This window comes from Neophocaena asiaeorientalis, unplaced genomic scaffold (assembly GCF_003031525.2).
Source record: "Neophocaena asiaeorientalis asiaeorientalis breed wild unplaced genomic scaffold, Neophocaena_asiaeorientalis_V1.1 scaffold932, whole genome shotgun sequence".
Classification (NCBI taxonomy): Eukaryota; Metazoa; Chordata; class Mammalia; order Artiodactyla; family Phocoenidae; genus Neophocaena; species Neophocaena asiaeorientalis.
In genome coordinates this window covers 87,175-104,036 of record NW_020172903.1, presented here as the reverse complement: position 1 = coordinate 104,036, position 16,862 = coordinate 87,175, and the positions used below count along the sequence as shown (strand labels likewise).

Sequence of the window (16,862 nt, the reverse complement as noted above, 5' to 3'; positions counted from 1 at the left end):
ACGGGTTCGAGCTCTGGTCTGGGAAGATCCCGCGTACTGCGGAGCAACTAAGCTCGTGAGTCACAACTACTGAGTCTGCGCTCTAAAGCCTGTGAGCCACAACTACTGAGCCCACGTGCCACAACTACTGAAGCCCGTGCGCCTAGAGCCCATGCTTCGCAACAAGAGAAGCCACTGCTATGAGAAGCCCCGCGAACCTGCAATGAAGAGTAGCCCCCTCTCCCCACAGCTGAAGAAAAGCCTGTGCACAGCAACGAAGACCCACGCAGCCAAAAATAAAATAATTAAACTTATATATATAAAAAAAGAATAACCAGGTCTTTTAATTTTCTCCAAGCTGTGGTTTCACATTGCCTGGAATGGTTAGTTCCCCCCCCAAATTTTTCGAAAAATTTCAAACATACAGAAAAGTTAGAAAAAAAGAACATGGTGACCATTTATATACTCTCCACATGGGTCCAATAATTAACATTATGCCATAGTTGCTTTACTCTTTTTCTCTTTATATACTTTTAAATCTAAAACCTTTTGGGCTTCCCTGGTGGCGCAGTGGTTGAGAGTCCGCCTGCTGATGCAGGGGACACGGGTTCATGTCCCGGTCCGGGAGGATTCCACATGCCGCGGAGCAGCTGGGCCCGTGAGCCATGGCCGCTGAGCCTGCGCGTCCGGAGCCTGTGCTCTGCAACGGGAGAGGCCACAACAGTGAGAGGCCCACATACCACCAAAAAAAGAAAAAATAAATAAAACCTTTGAAATAAGCTGCATGTGTTGTGACTTGACTGCTAAATACTTCTAAGAATAAGGACATTTTCCTGATAACCATAATGCCATTATCACATCTAAGAATACTAACGATAATTACATCATCAAATATCTATTCCATCTTCAAATTACCTTAATTGCCTGAAAATTTATTTTTGTAGCTGATATTTTGTTTACCAGTTCAGGTCTAGGTGATGTTTATGTATCATACATATTTGTTATTACATTGTATGTATTTTGTTGTTTGAGTCTGTACTCTCTATTTTAGTCTAGAACATAGGGAGGTTTTATTAAGGGAGATCTTAACAGTTTATTCATGTTGACTAGTTGGTATTAAAGGTTGAAGAGAACGATCCTGCTATTATAGTACATGTCTTTTGGCTTCTCTTTCCCTTAAGCGGAAAGATATTATCCAGTTCTGTTAATTTTTTCAGATTATTGTGTATTAATCTGGATCTGTTAACATTATTTGTAACTGTGAGAAAACCCAGTAAATTTAGAAGGGGATTCTTATCTGTTTTTACTTGAAGTTGTTTTTCATGTCTTTGGAATAGTATTCTTATATGTGTGTTTGTGTGTGGTTTTCCTATGTATGAAAAAAGTTTTCTTCTATTAGATAAGTATGCTTATAAATAGACCTAAAATGTGTGATTTGTTCTTTTTTGTGAAATTTGGATGTAATGGCCTTGGCTAGAAGTAATATATTTAAAAACATACAGTTTACCATTCAAGATTCTCCATAGTTTGGCTATGTCTGTAACCTCATTTTTCTACTATTCTTTTTTTACCTAATCCTCCTTCCAAGATAAATTGTTTCCATTATTCACTGAACCTTACTCACCCTTGCTTGTTCATTTCCATAATTTTGGTTATATTTTTTCTTCTAGCCAAGAAATGCTATTTTACATGTTATCTCTTTGTCACAGCCTCCCTTATCTTTTAGGCACAGCTCATATCCCCCACCAAGTTGTAGTAGTTTTCCCCTTCTTTGATTACTCATGGCTCTTTATCTGTACTTCTCTTATGGCACTTTCTGCTATTTTGAATCACGTATATTTATCATTTCTGTGACACAGTACATAACTTGAGATAGAATCTGTGTCTATGTCATCTCTTTTTTTTTAAGACATCCAAACAATTTTATTTATTTATTTTACCATCGTTATTAGAGTACAGTTGCTTCACAATGGTGTGTTACTTTCTGCTTTATAACAAAGTGAATCAGCTATACATATACATACATCCCCATATCTCCTCCCGCTTGTGTCTCCCTCCCACCCTCCCTATCCCACCCCTCTAGGTGGTCACAAAGCAGGAGCTGATCTCCCTGTGCTTTGCAGCTGCTTCCCACTAGCTAGCTGTTTTACATTTGGTAGTATATATAAGTCCATGCCACTCTCTCACTTCGTCCCAGCTTACTCTTCCCCCTCCTGACGTCCTCAAGTCTGTATCTTTATTCCTGTCCTGCCCCTAGGTTCCTCAGAACCACTTTTTTTTTTAGGTTCCATATATATGTGTTAGCATATGGTATTTGTTTTTCTCTTTCTGACTTACTTCACTGTGTATGACAGACTTGAGGTCCATCCACTTCACTACAAATAATTCAGTTTCGTTTCTTTTTCTGACTGAGTAACATTCCATTGTATATATGTACCACATCTTCTTTATCCATTCATCTGTCGATGGACACTTAGGTTGCTTCCATGTCCTGGCTATTGTATATAGTGCTGCGATGAACATTGTGGTACATGACTCTTTTTGAATTATGGTTTTCTCAGGGTATATGCCCAGTAGTGGGATTGCTGGGTCATATGGTAGTTCTATTTGTAGTTGTTTAGGGAACCTCCATACTGTTCTCCATAGTGGCTGTATCAATATACATTCCCACCAACAGTGCAAGAGTGTTCCCTTTTCTCCACACCCTTTCCAGCATTTATTGTTTGTACATTTTTTTGATGATGGCCATTCTGACTGGTGTGAGGTGATACCTCATTGTAGTTTTGATTTGCATTTCTCTAATGCTTAGTGATATTGAGCATCCTTTCATGTGTTTATTGGCAATCTGTATGTCTTCTTTGGAGAAATGTCTATGTAGGTCTTCTGCCCATTTTTGGATTGGGTTGTTTGTTTTTTGGATATTGAGCTGCATGAGCTGCTTGTAAATTTTGGAGATTAATCCTTTGTCAGTTGCTTCATTTGCAAATATTTTTTCCCATTCTGAGGGTTGTTTTTTCATCTTGTTTATGGCTTCCTTTGCTGTGCAAAAGAGTTTACGTTTCATTAGGTCCCATTTGTTTATTTTTGTTTTTACTTCCATCTCTCAAGGAGGTGGGTCAAAAAGGATCTTGCTGTGATTTATGTCATAGAGTGTTCTGCCTATGTTTTCCTCTAAGAGTTCTATAGTGTCTGGCCTTACATTTAGGTCTTTAATCCATTTTGAGTTTATTTTTGTATATGGTGTTAGGGAGTATTCTAATTTCATTCTTTTACGTGTAGCTGTCCTGTTTGCCCAGCTCCACTTATTGAAGAGGCTGTCTTTTCTCCATTGTATATTCTTGACTCCTTTATCAAAAATAAGGTGACCATATGTGCGTGGGTTTATCTCTGGGTTTTCTGTCCTGTTATATTGATCTATATTTCTGTTTTTTGCCAGTACCATACTGCTTGATTACTATCGCTTTATAGTATAGTCTGAAGTCTGGGAGCCTGATTCTTCCAGCTCCGTTTTTCTCTCTCGATTGCTTTGGCTCTTTGGGGTCTTGTGTTTCCATACAAATTGTGAAATTTTTTGTTCTAGTTCTGTGAAAAATGCTAGTGGTAGTTTGATAGGGATTGCATTGAATCTGTAGATTGCTTCGGGTTGTATAGTCATTTTCACAATGTTGATTCTTCCAGTCCAAGAATGTGGTATATCTCTCCATCTGTTTGTATCATCTTTAATTTCTTTCATGAGTGTCTTATAGTTTTCTGCATACAGGTCTTTTGTCTCCTTAGGTAGATTTATTCCTAGGTATTTTATTCTTTTCGTTGCAGTGGTAAATGGGAGTGTTCCCTTAATTTCTCTTTCAGATTTTTATCATTAGTGTATAGGAATGCAAGAGATTTCTGAGCATTAATTTTGTGTCCTTCTACTTTAACAAATTCATTGATCAGCTGTAGTAGTTTTCTGGCAGCATCTTTAGCATTCTCTGTGTATAGTATCATGTCATCTGCAAACAGTGACAGCTTTACTTTTTCTTTACCGATTTGGATTCATTTTATTTCTTTTCGTCTCTGATTGCTGTGGCTAAAACTTCCAAATCTATGTTGAATACTAATGGTGGGAGTGGACAGCCTTGTCTTGTTCCTGATCTTAGAAGAAATGCTTTGTTTTTCACCATTGAGAACGATGTTGGCTGTGAGTTTGTCTTATATGGCTTTTATTATGTTGAGGTAAGTTCACTCTGTGCCTACTTGCTGGAGGGTTTTTATCATAAACGGGTGTTGAATTTTGTCAAAAGCTTTGTGTGCATCATTTGAGATGATCATATGGTTTTACTCCTTCAATTTGTTAATATGGAGTATCACATTGATTGATTTGCATATATTGAAGAACCTTTGTATTCTTGGGATAAACGCCATTTGAATATGGTGTATGATCCTTTTAATGTTCTGTTGGATTCTGTTTGCAAGTATTTTATTGAGGATTTTTGCATCTATGTTCATCAGTGATATTGGCCTGTAGTTGTCTTTGTTTGTGACATCTTTGTCTGGTTTTGTTATCAGGCTGATGATGTTGCCTTGTAGAATGAGTTTGAGAGTGTTCTTCCCTCTACTATATTTTGGAAGAGTTTGAAAAGGATAGGTGTTAGCTCTTCTCTAAATGTTTGATAGAATTCGCCTGTGAAGCCATCTAGTCTAGGACTCTTGTTTGTTGGAAGATTTTTAATCACAGTCTCAATTTCAGTGCTTGTGATTGGTCTGTTTATATTTTCTATTTCTTCCTCGTTCAGTCTCGGAAGGTTGTGCTTTTCTAAGAATTTGTCCATTTCTTCCAGGTTGTCCATTTTATTGGCATAGAGTTGCTTGTAGTAATCTCTCATGATCCTTTGTATTTCTGCAGTGTCATTTGTTACTTCTCCGTTTTCATTTCTAATTCTTTTGATTTGAGTCTTATCCCTTTTTGTCTTGATGAGTCTGGCTAATGCTTTAGCAATTTTGTTTATCTTCTCAAAGAACCAGCTTTTAGTTTTATTGATCTTTGCTGTTCCCTTCATATATTTTTCATTTATTTCTGATCTGATCTTTTTGATTTCTTTCCTTCTGCTAACTTTGGTTTATTTAAATTCTTTCTCTAATTGCTTTAGATGTAAGGTTAGGTTGTTTATTTGAGATGTTTCTTGTTCCTTGAGGTAGAATTGTATTGCTATAAACTTCCCTCTTAGAAGTGCTTTTGCTGCTTCCCATAGGTTTTGGGTCGTTATGTTTTCATTGTCATTTGTTTCTAGGTATTTATTGATTTCCTTTTTGATTTCTTCAGTGATCTCTTGGTTCTTAAGTAGTGTACACACCCTCCATGTGTCTGTATTTTTTACAGGTTTTTTCCTATAATTGATATGTAGTCTAATAGCATTGTGGTCAGAAAAGATACTTGATACGATTTCAGTTTTCTTAAATTTACCAAGGCTTGATTTGTGACCCAAGATACGATCTACTTTGGAGAATGTTCCATGAGCACTTGAGAAGAAAGTGTATTCTGTTGTTTTTGGATGGAATATCCTATAAATATCAGTTAGGTCCATCTTGTTTAATGTGTCATTTAAAGCTTGTGTTTCCTTATTTATTTTCATTTTGGTTGATCTCTCCATTGGTGAAAGTGGGGTGTTAAAGTCCCCTACTATGATGGTGTTACTGTCGATTTCCCCTTTTAATGGGTGTTAGCATTTGCCTTATGTATTGAGGTGCTCCTATGTTGGGTGCATAAATATTTACAGTTGTTATACCTTCTTATTGAGTTGATCCCTTAATCATTATGTAGTGTCCTCCTTTGTCTCTTTAACAGTCTTTATTTTAAAGTCTATCCTTGCTCCTTCATCTGCTGTGTCTTTCTCTGTCTTCTCATTTTGCTTACTGTGTTTGGGTTCTCCTTTTCACTGGCTGCAGGTTCGTAGTTCCTGTTGTTTTTGTATCTGCCCCCAGTGGCTAACGTTGATTCAGTGGGTTGTGTAGGCTTCCTGGTGCAGGGGACTAGTGCCTGTGTTCTGATGGATGAGGTTGGATCTTGTCTTTCTGGTGGGCAGGACCACGTCTGGTGGTTTGTTTTGGGTTGTCTGTGACCTTATTATGATTTTACGTAGCCTCTCTGCTAATGGGTGGGGTTGTGTTCCTGTCTTTCTAGTTGTTTTGCATAGGGGGTCCAGCACTGTAGCTTGCTAGTCATTGAGTGGAGCTGGGTGTTAGTGTTGAGATGGAGATCTCTGGGAGAGCTTTCACTGTTTGATATTACTTGGAGCCAGGAGGTCTCTGGTGGACCAGTGTCCTGAACTTGGCTCTCCCACCTCAGAGGCACAGACCTGACACCCCGCGGGAGCACCAGGACCCTGTCAGCCACATGGCTCAGAAGAAGAGGGAGAAAAAAAGAAAGAAAGTAAGAAAAAAATAAAATAAAGTTATTAAAATAAAAAATTATTAAAATTAGAAACTAATAAAGAAAGAAAGAAGAGAACAACCAAACCAAAAAACAAATCTACCCATGATAACAAGCACTAAGAACTATACTTAAAAAAAAGGAAAAAACGAAAAACGGATAGACAGAACTTTAGAACACATGGTGAAAACAAAGCTCTACAGACAAAATCAGACAAAGAAGCATACACATACACACTCACAAAAAGAGAAAAAGGAAAAACATATATATATATATATTTTAAAAAAGAGCAACCAAATCAATAAACAAATCTACCAATGATAATAAACTCTAAATACTAAACTAGGGTAAACATAAAACCTGAAACAAATTAAAAGAAAACCCCAAGTCTACAGTTGCTCCCAAAGTCCTCTTCCTCAATTTTGGGATGATACGTTGTCTGTTCAGGTATTCCACATATGCAGGGTACATCAAGTTGATTGTGGAGATTTAATCCGCCGCTCCTGAGGCTGCTGGGAGAAATTTCCCTTTCTCTTCTTTGTTCGCACAGCTCCTGGGGTTCAGCTTTCGATTCGGCCCCGTCTCTGCGTGTAGGTCACCTGAGGGCGTCTGTTCCCTGCTCAGACAGGACGGGGTTAAAGGAGCAGCTTATTCGGGAGCTCTGGCTCACTCAGGCCCGGGGGAGGGAGGGGTACAGAATGTGGGGAGAGCCTGCGGCGGCAGAGGCCGCAGTGACGTTGTAACAGTCTCAGGTGTGCTGTGTTTTCTCTCGGGAAAGTTGTCCCTGGATCATGGGACCCTGGAAGTGGCGGGCTGCACAGGCCCCCGGGAGGGGCGGTGTGGATAGTGACCTGTGCTTGCACACAGGCTTCTTGGTGGCTGCAGCGACAGCCTTAGCATCTCATGCCCATCTCTGGTGTCTGCGCTGGTAGCCGCGCCTCGTGCTCGTCTCTGGAGCTCGTTTAGGCGGTGCTCTGAATCCCGTCTCCTCGCGCACCACGCAACAATGGTCTCTTGCCTCTTCGGCAGTTCCAGACTTTTTCCCGGACTCCCTCCTGGCTAGCTGTGGCTCACTAGCCCCCTTAAGGCTGTGTTCCCGCAGCCAACTCCAGTTCTCTCCCTGGGATCTGACTTCTGAAGCCTGAGCCTCAGCTCTCAGCCCCCGCCCGCCCTGGCGGGTGAGCAGACAAGCCTCTCAGGCTGGTGAGTGCTGTTGGCACTGATCCCCTGTGTGGGAATCTCTTCGCTTTGCCCTCTGCAGCCCTGTTGCTGTGCTCTCCTCCGTGGCTCTGAAGCTTCCCCTCTGCCACCCCCCATCTCCGCCAGTGAAGGGGCTTCCTAGTGTGTGGAAACGTCTCCTCCTTCACAGGTCCCTCCCAGAGGTGCAGGTCCTGTCTCTATTCTTTTGTCTCTTTTTTCTTTTGTCTCTGTTGTTTCTTTTTTCTTTTGCCCTGCCCAGGTACGTGGGGAGTTTCTTGCCTTTTGGGAAGTCTGAGGTCTTCTGCCAGCGTTCAGTAGGTGTCCTGTAGGCGTTATTCCACGTGTAGATGTATTTCTGATGTATCTGTATGGAGGAAGGTGATCTCTGCGTCTTACTCCTCCACCATGTTGAAGATCTCCTTCAGTGTCTTTTTCATTCCCCCTCCTTGCAACTTCTGTGTCATCTTTATATCCTCCACATTGCTGATCATTTAATTGGTACTCAGTAAATAATTATTAACTGAATAATTAAATGTTCTATAATAAATACCTTCGCTTCCTTAGTAATGGACTGGTTGATTTAATCAGATTAATTCATAGCTAATATTAGCTTTCTGTAGAATCAGGTTCTGCAGATACAGCTTTATATTTAAACATGACCATAGATAAGTTTAAACTTACTACAGGAACTGCTGTGTGCTTACTTTTAACCTCTTCCCTCAAACCTCCCGTTCTGATTAAATTATTTAGAATATCACTCTAGAAAGTTTTTTACCTGTATTGGACTAGACATGTTGTTGGTATTTCCTGACCTACCTCCTAAGATATTTAGAAAAACTAAAAGGAAGGATGGAACTGAAATGTTACTGAGAGGGACTGCCTTTTGGGAGATAATTGTTGCCCTGGGAATCCTGGGTCTTATCCCAACCTGCCTCATAGTGTGACTAACAAGAAATTGTCTTTGTAAGAGTCATATGCTGAGCTATACTGGACACTGACTCCAGGGGAACTTGAACTTTGAAGGGAGGTTGTGAGGAAGAGGCTAATAATGCTGTGAAAAACTTTCTGGGCTAGTGTAGGAAAGCTGGACCCATCTATGATGGTTTTTGTTCATTTTAGTATATTCAGTCAGTGGGCCTGTTTCCTCAAGGAAAGAGAACCCGAGTGTTTTGCTGCTTCTGGAAAGAACCAGCAGGGACATAAAAACTAGAATTACTACTTATTTTTGTTTTTTTAAAAGAAATGTCCTTCACTTCTTTCTGGCTTTTTTGGGTTTAGCTTTTCCCTGTCGAGGGCTATAAAATTAGTTCTTGAGGCTGAGCGTTGCTGGTAGTTAAATGGCTGTCTCTACACAGTATATACATTTCGGATTAACTGAAGGAATTTCACTCTCTCATCAACAGTGTTCCAGTGAGTGCATTTTGTTGGAGTATGAATGGGAGCAGAAGCCTGCAGGAAGGAGCTGCTCAGACAAGGAGTGATAGAACACTTAAAACTCCCTTGATATCTTTAATAAGAGGATTCTAAGGAAGCCCAGTCCCCCAAACAGAGAGACTTCCTGATTTAGACTGGCAGAGGCTATGGCCTGACAGGTTGCTATCTCCACCTCAGGCTGTTCCCCAGCAGTTATGTGAGAGATGCTAGACAGGTCCACAGTGATCTGCTAATATCTAGGAGTGCAGTGTTGTTTTATTGACGATAGTGTTTTCTTTCTGCCTTGTTTTGTAGACTGGTCAAAAGAATGGATTTTACAGAGGCTTACTCTGACACATGCTCCACGGTTGGACTTGCTGCCAGGGAAGGCAATGTTAAAGTCTTAAGAAAACTACTCAAAAACGGACGTAGTGTTGATGTTGCTGATAACAGGGGTTGGATGCCAATTCATGAAGCAGCTTATCACAACTCTATGGAATGTTTGCGGATGTTAATTCGTGCAGGTAAAGTAAATTCAGGGTGTGGGAGGCTGGGCTTGCAAGCTGGATTAATAAAAGAAAAAAAATGGTAATACATGACTTATTAACAGTAGTATCTGTTTACCTTTTTATAACCATACAATAACTGCTTCTGTGTTATTAAGAATGGTAAGGTTGCCTACCTTGAATTATATAAGTATGGTGTTCCAGCTGGACATTTAGAAATGTTGTCCTTTATATGGAAGTGCTTATGCCTGGCCGATTTTTATTGCTAAGCTAGGTGATGTGGCAGAAGTAATCTGCTGTTTTAATTTAAGCATTTGGTACTTACTGGTCATGTTTATTTTTTATTCCTTCTCCAAAGAAAAAGAACAGTGCTGCCAAAATTGAGGGTATGAGTGTTTTCCTTGAATTAGTCTTTTTTTTTTTTTTTAATACTTTTCAGTTTCCTGAATTTGGGGACTCTTACCAATTAGTTTGATTTTGTACTTGCTGAGGACACAGAAGAGAACAGGACAGACAAGGTCCCTGCCGTAGTGTTTTTATTCCCTTTGGGGGTAGGGGTGGGAACAGAATAAATACCTAAACAGTTAAACAAGGTAATTTCAAAAGGTAAAAGTGTTGTGGAAAAAATAAAACAGAGTAATGGGACAGAGAGTAATCATGTACATCTCTTTCCAGCTCTGTATTTGGTAGACTTCAAAGCTGGTAGGTTGAGATCAGCCATGTGGGAGTAGTTACACCACAGAAATCAGCCAGTGTTACAAACCAATTCTATAAACTTTTCTTTTTTCTTTTTTCACTCCCTCAGAGCCAGTTACACAGCCAGCACACAACTGAGTGAGGGGCTCAGTAAATGAGACTAAATGAGACAGTGTGACACTCAGGAAGCGGGGTGTGGGAAGAGAATTAATGGTGATTGAGCACTGCTTTGTAGCAGTCATTGTACTAGATGCTTGATTTACATTATTTATCTAAATATGCAAAACTGCTATTGAGAACATGTTATCCCCATTTTATTGAAAAGACCAAGGTTCAGAGAAATTGACTTGTCAAAAGTTATATAATAAACCAGGATATTTGATTGGAACCCATTTCTCTCTGACTCTAAAGCCCATGTTTTTCCACTATAGTATGTTTCCAGCGTTTAATCAAAGTAAACATTTTTAACATTCAGTTAATTTAAACTGAGTTTGAATATAACACTCCATGACACTCAGTGCACCATTTACATTTCATTAATCATGGACATTCATATTTTTCTCCCCTGTGTACTTACCATCACCAGTCACTCAGAAGGTAGACTTTTGGGACCATAGCTCATCAAAATTACTAACTCGTTACTTCATGGATGGGAAAGAAAGTAATCCTCAAGATGTTTTTGGTGTGGCTTTTTGTTTGTTTTGTTTTGTTTTAAGGGATGAGAGATGACAAGGCTAAATTCTTCAAATCATAATACAGGAAGTTTACCATGAATGCTTTTTAAATCACGTGTCCTAGAGTCTATTACAGTTCAATGTTTAAAGATATTGGAAAGATAGAGTTTATGCCTCAAATGTAAAAATACATGTTTTCAGAATTTGTTTGAAGTTAATTCTATAGCTTGAATTCCCAAACTATCTCTAGTGACAAAAGCATGAATTTTTTCTTTGTTGTTATAAATTTATTTTATTTATTTATTTTTGGCTGTGTTGAGTCTTCGTTGCAGCACGTGGGCTTCTCATTGCGGTGGCTTCTGTTCTTGCGGAGCATGGTCTCTAGGCGCACGGGCTTCAGTAGCTGTGGCACACGGGCTTAGTTGCTCCCCGGCATGTGGGATCTTCCCGGACCAGGGCTCGAACCCGTGTCCCCTGCATTGGCAGGCAGATTCTTAACCACTGCGCCACCAGGGAAGTCCCCAAAGGCATGAATTTGAATATTTGTTTCTAGTCAAAAAGTTCATTCCAGTTATACTGTTATCTCTTCCCACATCAGTTTTATGTTATAATTTTTTTTCCTTTTAGCTGCCGAATAAAATTAGGCAGGCTTTTGACTTAATGTGTTTGAACTGGCTATTTAAGTCATCTATGTTTTCTTTTAGAAGTTAAAAGTATCACCTTCATTGTTAATGACTATTCTTTTTTAGGCTTGATGTTTTTGGAGGGTAAGTCACTCATAGTTAACTATGTGAATAGTTGATATAAATGGTCAAATAAAAATTTCTCACAATTTGTATTAGAGTTCACTATTAAGAAATAAATTTTGGATAAATCTAATTTATGTGCAGTACATACACAAAGATTAGGGTAGGGGTAGGGAGATAGGAAATAGGGTTTGCAGAGGGTAGGAAGCAGCTGTATGACTTATTCTGGGAGGTGGTGACATTTTTGGTCTCAGTTTTCCATGAGTTTGGTTGTTCTGTGTAGTTGGAACTAATGTACAAAATTCTGTCAGATTTGGTTACTTGATTCACTAGAAAAATCAAACTAAAATGAAGCAAAAGGGCTATATAGCCTATTGGTCACTTTCAAAAATGTTTTCTATATTCCCCTGGCTCATCCCTTCTTTTGTAAATTAAAGTCCATACTTAATTCAGATCCACTGCCTTCTAAAAAAGATTATAATTTAAACTTTTCTGGTTAGTTCAAGTTCATAAATATTTACCAGTGGGGAATGGTAGCTGACTACTTTGTAAAATGTCTAGCTAACATACAGCTTCATGTAAGGAGGTATTTTAAAGTGATGGTGACGTAGAAACATTTCTAGTCTTGAAGAGTGAAGTGAGGTCTCTTCTGCTTAATGATGACAGTAGCATCTTCATATCTGTAACCAGTTAACTTGTTATTATGGGTTAATCTTAAAAGTTTCAAAAGCAAGTTTGACATTTCTGTCATTCTTTATACTTGCTATACCTGTGTTTTATATGATTCATAATTCTCTTGTCCCTTGTAGCTCAGCTGGTATACATAAAATTGTCTTTTATTATATAATTTCTGCCTCCTTAAATTCATCTAATATTAGTTAACTGCCAGAGATTCCTGAAACATACTTTTTATTAGTGTACTAAAGTATGAAGGTGCTCAGGCCTAGACAAAAAGGATGGAAGAGTCTTAAAAGGTTAGAAAGGTTTTGCTTTACTGTCTTCATTTTAGATCCAGAATCTAGCCTAGAAGTCATACATGGCCTTTTTATTCAAGTTGGAGAAGAACACTGAAGTATGGATTACTTAGAAATTTAATATGCATATATATATGTATATATATTTCACTTTAGCTTTCTGTATAAAGTATTAGCACAAATAACAAATTTGCTTGTCTTCTGTATTGACAGTTTAGTGTAATAGGTACTGAGATTTCATGAAGTTTATTAAATCTGGAAGAACAATAATGATCTTCAGTGACAGTTAATCATGCCGTTTTATATTAAACCATTTGCTGATGAAAGTAAAGGTTATATTAAACCATTTGCTGATGAAAGTAAAGGTCACCTAAACTCTTGAAATTAATTATAACGTACTGTGAACAAGTACTTTTATGTGGCCAATATATGATCTAATAATTCATAGTACTTTTTATTAGTTCATGTTAAGAAAATATTACACTGTTATACTGGGCATGATAACAGATATTGGAAATCCTTAGATAAATAAGGCAGTGTAGCGTAGTGATTAAGAGTTGTGTTCAGATGGACCATGTTATTTTACTTATTCTAACTTTAGCACATAGTTTAATAGTAAGTCTAGCTTCCCCCCAATATATTCCTTCTTTTATTTTTCTAAATTCTTTGTTATTCTTACCTGCCCTCCGTAACCCCTATCAACTTGAGTCACTTTACAAGTATAAAACCAATCAATGAACTAATACCCAGCTCTGTTGACATTTTGATTAGAATTATAATAAATTTATTATTATGGGAAGAATCAGCTTCTTTATAATGTTGAAATTTTCTATTTGGGAGCTATTTACATATCTGTATCTATATATATCTGTGTGTTCCTAGTTTTTCATGTCTTAACCTTATAGTTTTGTGGATATCTGAATATATGTCAGTTTCTGACTAATCTGGGAACACTGTTTTTGTGATAGGAACTTTTAAAATATAACTACCCTATCTTGCCATTTAGTTGTGTATCTGGTAAAGCTGGAGGCTGTTTATTTATGCTTACAAGCTGTTAGTTGAATATTATTATGGCTTAGACTGACAGTTTCAGCAGTTATGATTGCAGGAATTACTTAAAACAGATGATTATTGTAGTCAGGAGCGTTAGTTTTAATTCTGGTATTTCAAGAAAATATTATTTAAACCTTTTTTTACTTGTTTATTTTTTGTTTTTGTTTATCAATGCTCTCAGAAATGCCTCCCCCATTCAACCCACCATTCTATTGTGGGTTTAGAATTTTATTGTTTTGGAAGCAAAGGTAAGAAAGTCACTTAATATTTTCTTTTGCTGTGGACTTACAAAAAATTTAATGTGGACATTGTTTACATAATTTGAATGTTACCAAAACTTTGAGATTTTCATAACAAACCCAGAAAACTTAAGTCAACTCATAAGTTCCTTATAAATTGTATGCCATTGTTCAGTTTCTTTGGAGAGCATTTTATTATTTTAGAAATGTAGGCTTCATTAATGATTAGAATGTAGTTTTAGGTTAGAAAAGGAGTATTTTAAATACCTTCATCTTATTAGTTGAGTACAAGGAAGTAATGCTACAGGTGAGACCACTTTCCTCATGGAAATTTAGAAATAAAAGAATCAAATTTATTAATATTTCAGTACATTTTGGATCTTGCTTTTGTGTTATTACTTTTCAATTCCTGCTGCTCTCCTTCCCCCACTTACCAAAAATTAGAGAAGAGAAAATGAGTGTGTGGGCAGAATTTGTATTAAGACTACTGGGAAGCTGTTTATACTGTGACCCTTGTAGAACTTTTTCTTGATTTTCTAGAGAGTTAAACTATGAGACCTCCCATTTATAATTATCTTTTAATAGTTTATTAAATTCTTCTTGGAATCTTTGCTTTTTAATCCAAGAAATAGAAGTGATACCTTCTAATTGATAGTTTTTTATTCTTTCATAGATTCATCTAAAAACTACATTAAGGCAAAGACTTTTGAGGGTTTCTGTGCGTTACATCTTGCTGCAAGTCAAGGACATTGGAAGATCATACAGATTCTTTTAGAAGCTGGGGCAGATCCTAATGCCACTACTTTAGAGGAAACCACACCACTGTTTTTAGGTGAAGTATATTATTTGTGGTACAGATACAATTTTTTATTTTTTACTTTTATTTTTTGCTAAAGAAACTAAGCTTAATTTTCCCTAAAGCTGTTGTATTTATAGTATGTTATCTGGCACATATTATACTGTCACTTCTTTGATTTTGAAACCGAAAGGTATTTTTAAAGGTTCTTTATTGTTTTCTACCCTTGGGTGATAGCATTTGAGAATATCTTTTAAATGTTTACTTAAAGTTGTAAAACTTGTTCTGAATTGTAGTCATTATCATTGTTCTCAATGTTCTGAAGACCAGGTAGAGTTTAAATTGTAGCAGTAGTTACAGGGTTACCTGTGAATGTTTTATGTTTGCTTTTGCTTTTTCTTAGCATTAAGAAATTAAGAATGTTTTATGGAAGAAATCATGAGCTAAACCTTTAACGCCAGTTAATTTGTTGCCTATATGGATCACTATTCAGACTTCTTCAGTTATGGTCTGGTTTTTTTTTGTTTTTTTTTTTTGCGGTACTTGGGCCTCTCACTGTTGTGGCCTCTCCCGTTGCGGAGCACAGGCTCCGGACACGCAGGCTCTGCGGCCATGGCTTAACGGGCCTAGCCGCTCCGTGGCATGTTGGATCTTCCCAGACCAGGGCATGAACCCGTGTCCCCTGCATCGGCAGGTGGACTCTCAACCACTGCGCCACCAGGGAAGCGCTATGGTCGTTTTTTAATTCATTAAGAACAAAGGCCAGGGACTTCCCTGGTGGTCCAGTGGGTAAGACTCTGTGTTCCCAATGCAGGGGGCCTGGGTTCGATTCCTGGTTGGGGAACTAGATCCTGCATACTGCAGGTAAGAAGTCCGCATGCAGTAACTAAGAGTTCACGTGCTGCAACTAAGAAGTCCACATGCCTCAACTAAGAGTCCGTGTTCTGCAAGTAAGACCCGGCGCAGCCAAAATAAATAATAAACAAACAAACAAATAAGTAAATATTAAAAAAAAAAAAAAAGGCCAAATTCTGAAGGGCATACTTCTAATACCTGTCTTTTTAGCTTCCTCCTTCCCTTTCATCCTGTTTGTCTTTGGGGACATTGTGGCCCATAAAGTTTAGTGGAACATGAGAAGATTAAGAGAATAAAACATTTGTACAGAATCAGTGTATTTGGATTATAGTTTTGGTCCTGCCACATGTAATTCATATGTTCATTTATTTACTGTATGCTTCAGTTTCCTCACTTATAGAATGAGAGTAATAGTACCTACCTAGTCTTTATTGGGCTGAGAATAAAATATCTATGAAAATAATTTTTTCCTTGTAAATTTAAGAATATATATTCTTAAAGTTATGTGCAGTAGAATTCATTCTTTTTAGTGTACAGTTTTACGAGTTTTGATATATGCATTAAAATGTGTAATAACAATGACAGTCAAGACACAGAACAGTTCCATCACCTTGCAGAATTCCATCATGCTGCCTATTTTTAATCAACCTTTTCCCCCTACCTCACCCCTGATAACCACTGATCTGTTTTCTGTTTTCATGCCTGTAGTTTGCTTTTTTCTTTTTTGGCTGTGCCTTGCAGCTTGTGGGATCTCAGTTCCTTGACCAGGGATTGAACCTGGGCCACAGCAGTGGAAGCCCAGAATCCTAGGCCACCAGGGAACTCCCCTGTACTTTGTTTTTTTTTACAGAATGTCATAAATATATATGAAACAATACAACATGTAACCTTTGAGACTGACTTCTTTCACTTAGCATAATGCTTTTGAGATTCATACATGTTGTTGCATGTATCAGTAATTCACTCCTTTCTTTCTAAGTAGTATTCCATTGTATGAGTGCACCACAATTTATCTATTTACCAGTTGATAGACATCTGAGTTTTCAGTGTTTGGTGATTATGAATAAATTGCCACAAACTTTTGCACACAGGTTTTGTTTGAATATAAGTTTTCATTTCTCTTGAATTAATATTTAGGATTGTTGGTTCGTGTGTTAAGTGTATGTTTAATTTTGGAAAACAATTTGTAAGTTTCTTATGTAGTGACTCTCCCATTTTGCATCCCCTCCAGTAATGTTTGAGAGTTTCAGTTGTCGCACATCCTCACCGTGTCACTTGGTATTGATAAATTTTTCTTTTTTTACATTTTAGTCATTTTAATA

The 16,862-nt window shown here is 37.8% G+C and overlaps 1 protein-coding gene across 1 annotated transcript in view; it reads left to right on the top strand.

Moving 5' to 3' along the window:
* Window positions 1–16,862, top strand: part of ASB3 (ankyrin repeat and SOCS box containing 3) — an 80,715-nt gene that overhangs the window by 22,875 nt on the left and 40,978 nt on the right. Inside the window, exons 2-3 of the mRNA XM_024742011.1 lie at window positions 9,317–9,525; window positions 14,563–14,721. Coding sequence (XP_024597779.1) covers window positions 9,330–9,525; window positions 14,563–14,721 — 355 coding nt within the window. The 5' untranslated portion in view covers window positions 9,317–9,329. The remainder of the gene's footprint in view (window positions 1–9,316; window positions 9,526–14,562; window positions 14,722–16,862) is intronic.